This window comes from Salmo salar, chromosome ssa17 (genome assembly GCF_905237065.1).
Source record: "Salmo salar chromosome ssa17, Ssal_v3.1, whole genome shotgun sequence".
Classification (NCBI taxonomy): Eukaryota; Metazoa; Chordata; class Actinopteri; order Salmoniformes; family Salmonidae; genus Salmo; species Salmo salar.
The window spans coordinates 19,503,081-19,505,289 of NC_059458.1; the positions used below are offsets into that span (position 1 = coordinate 19,503,081).

The 2,209-nt window shown below is 48.8% G+C and overlaps 1 protein-coding gene across 5 annotated transcripts in view; it reads left to right on the forward strand.

Moving 5' to 3' along the window:
* Window positions 1-1,651, forward strand: part of LOC106575437 (nardilysin) — a 35,978-nt gene extending 34,327 nt beyond the window's left edge. For all 5 annotated transcript variants that reach the window (XM_045698945.1, XM_045698946.1, XM_045698948.1 and 2 more), the window contains 5 exons: window positions 518-601; window positions 751-841; window positions 914-1,030; window positions 1,149-1,238; window positions 1,352-1,651. In XM_045698945.1, coding sequence (XP_045554901.1) covers window positions 518-601; window positions 751-841; window positions 914-1,030; window positions 1,149-1,238; window positions 1,352-1,582 — 613 coding nt within the window. In that variant the 3' untranslated portion in view covers window positions 1,583-1,651. The remainder of the gene's footprint in view (window positions 1-517; window positions 602-750; window positions 842-913; window positions 1,031-1,148; window positions 1,239-1,351) is intronic.
* Window positions 1,652-2,209: the final 558 nt, after the last annotated feature.

Consider the following 2,209-nt stretch of genomic DNA (forward strand, 5'->3'; position numbering starts at 1 on the left):
CCCCAACCTTCCTCAGCGTCCCAGTGTCCCAACCTTCCTCAGCGTCCCAGTGCCCCAACCTTCCTCAGTGCCCCAACCTTCCTCAGCGTCCCAGTGCCCCAACCTTCCTCAGCGTCCCAGTGCCCCAACCTTCCTCAGCGTCCCAGTGCCCCAACCTTCCTCAGCGTCCCAGTGCCCCAACCTTCCTCAGTGCCCCAACCTTCCTCAGCGTCCCAGTGCCCCAACCTTCCTCAGCGTCCCAGTGTCCCAACCTTCCTCAGCGTCCCAGTGCCCCAACCTTCCTCAGCGTCCCAGTGCCCCAACCTTCCTCAGTGCCCCAACCTTCCTCAGCGTCCCAGTGTCCCAACCTTCCTCAGCGTCCCAGTGCCCCAACCTTCCTCAGCGTCCCAGTGCCCCAACCTTCCTCAGCGTCCCAGTGTCCCAACCTTCCTCAGCGTCCCAGTGCCCCAACCTTCCTCAGCGTCCCAGCTTCCAATTGGCTCAGTCAACTTAAACCCCTCTCTCCAACTCTCTCCAGGTATCATGTTTATCCAACCTGCAGAAACACATCTGGAGTCCTGGGCTTCTCTGTCACGGTGGAAACACAGGCCACCAAGTTCAAGTGAGGTCCTCATACTGATTGTGCACTGCAGTGATTTTGATGTGACCTTCCTGAGGCTAGAAGTACTGTCTCTTATGACCTGTAAACACCTCATAGTAATGACAGTGGGCTCTCTCTCCATCTCTTCTCTCTCTCCATCTCTCTCTCAGTACTGAGCTGGTAGAGTTGAAGATAGAGGAGTTTCTGTCTTCCTTTGGAGAGAAGTTGAGTGCTCTGACTGAGAGTGCCTTCAACACACAGGTGTGTGTCTGACTATATCTGAGTGTACTGTAGTTTACGTGTTAAGCTGAAGGTGTGTGTGTGTGTGTACAGGTGACTGCGCTGGTCAAGCTAAAGGAGTGTGAGGACACACACCTGGGAGAGGAGGTGGACAGGAACTGGGCCGAGGTCGCTACACAGCAGTATGTCTTCAACCGGCTTCACAGAGAGGTGAGACACACACACCAGACAATTCAGTTCTTCTGTTTGTGGTGTGTGCAGAATTTGACATTGCTTTCTGTGGTTGCTGCAGATGTTTCATGTATTTCATGTGTGTGCGTGTGAGTAGATTGAGGCCCTGAAGCAGATGACCAGAGCAGAGCTGGTATCCTGGTATCTGGAGCACCGAGGACACAACTGCAGAAAACTCAGTGTACATGTAAGTGTGTGTGTATATAGGTGAGCAGTGTGTGTGTGTGTATAGGTGAGCAGTGTGTGTGTATAGTTGAGCAGTGTGTGTGTGTGCGCTCTAACATCGACCTCCCTCCCTAGGTGGTGGGTTTTGGGCCGGAGGAGGGCGACCCCCCAGGAGATGACAAGCAGAATCATCATGGCAACGGAGAGCGGGATGAGGAAGAGTGTGGCAGTTCGTCCTATGGAGAAGTGTCCAAACTGACCTTCCTCCCCGCCTCGCCCAAGATGGCCGCCGCTACATCCATCATGGACATTCCTTCATTTACCCAGAGCCTTACCCTCTTCCCATACCACAAGATTATCCAATAGACTACCAATATCTATTTTCTCAATATTGCCTGACCATAACATCTAATAAACTCAATGAGATGCACTGTCTTTGGGGCTGATTATCACAACTTCATCTCATGAGACTTTAAAACTGCACCATGCATGTTTATAAGGCAATATAACACTTACTATAAATACAGTATGTAGTATGCCTCTAATGGAGGATGTAAAAAACTATTTTCACAAAAAATTGCAGAATTTTTTTTTTCATTTTCGTGACACAAAAACAGTGACTCCGGTCATGCCGAACTAGCGACATTCTGGACATTTTGTGTAAAAAAAAAAAAAAATCTGCGCTTATTTGTGAAAATGGTTTTAAAATGTTTTTTTTTTAGGCCTGTCCAGAATGTCGCTAGTTCGGCATGATCGGAGTCATCAATTTTGGTGACAAAAGTAGGAATCTGCAATTTTTTGTGAAAATGTTTTTTTTTTTTAGGCATAGTGTATAGCTTATGTAGACTTGCTATAAGTGTTCATAACAGCTTATTGGCAGTCAGCAACCAGCTCCCTACAACATTCAAACATGGACGAGTCCTGGCCTGTCATATTCAACATGTCTCTCACTGCAGTCACCCTCCTCTTACACAGCACACACGGAATCAAAGA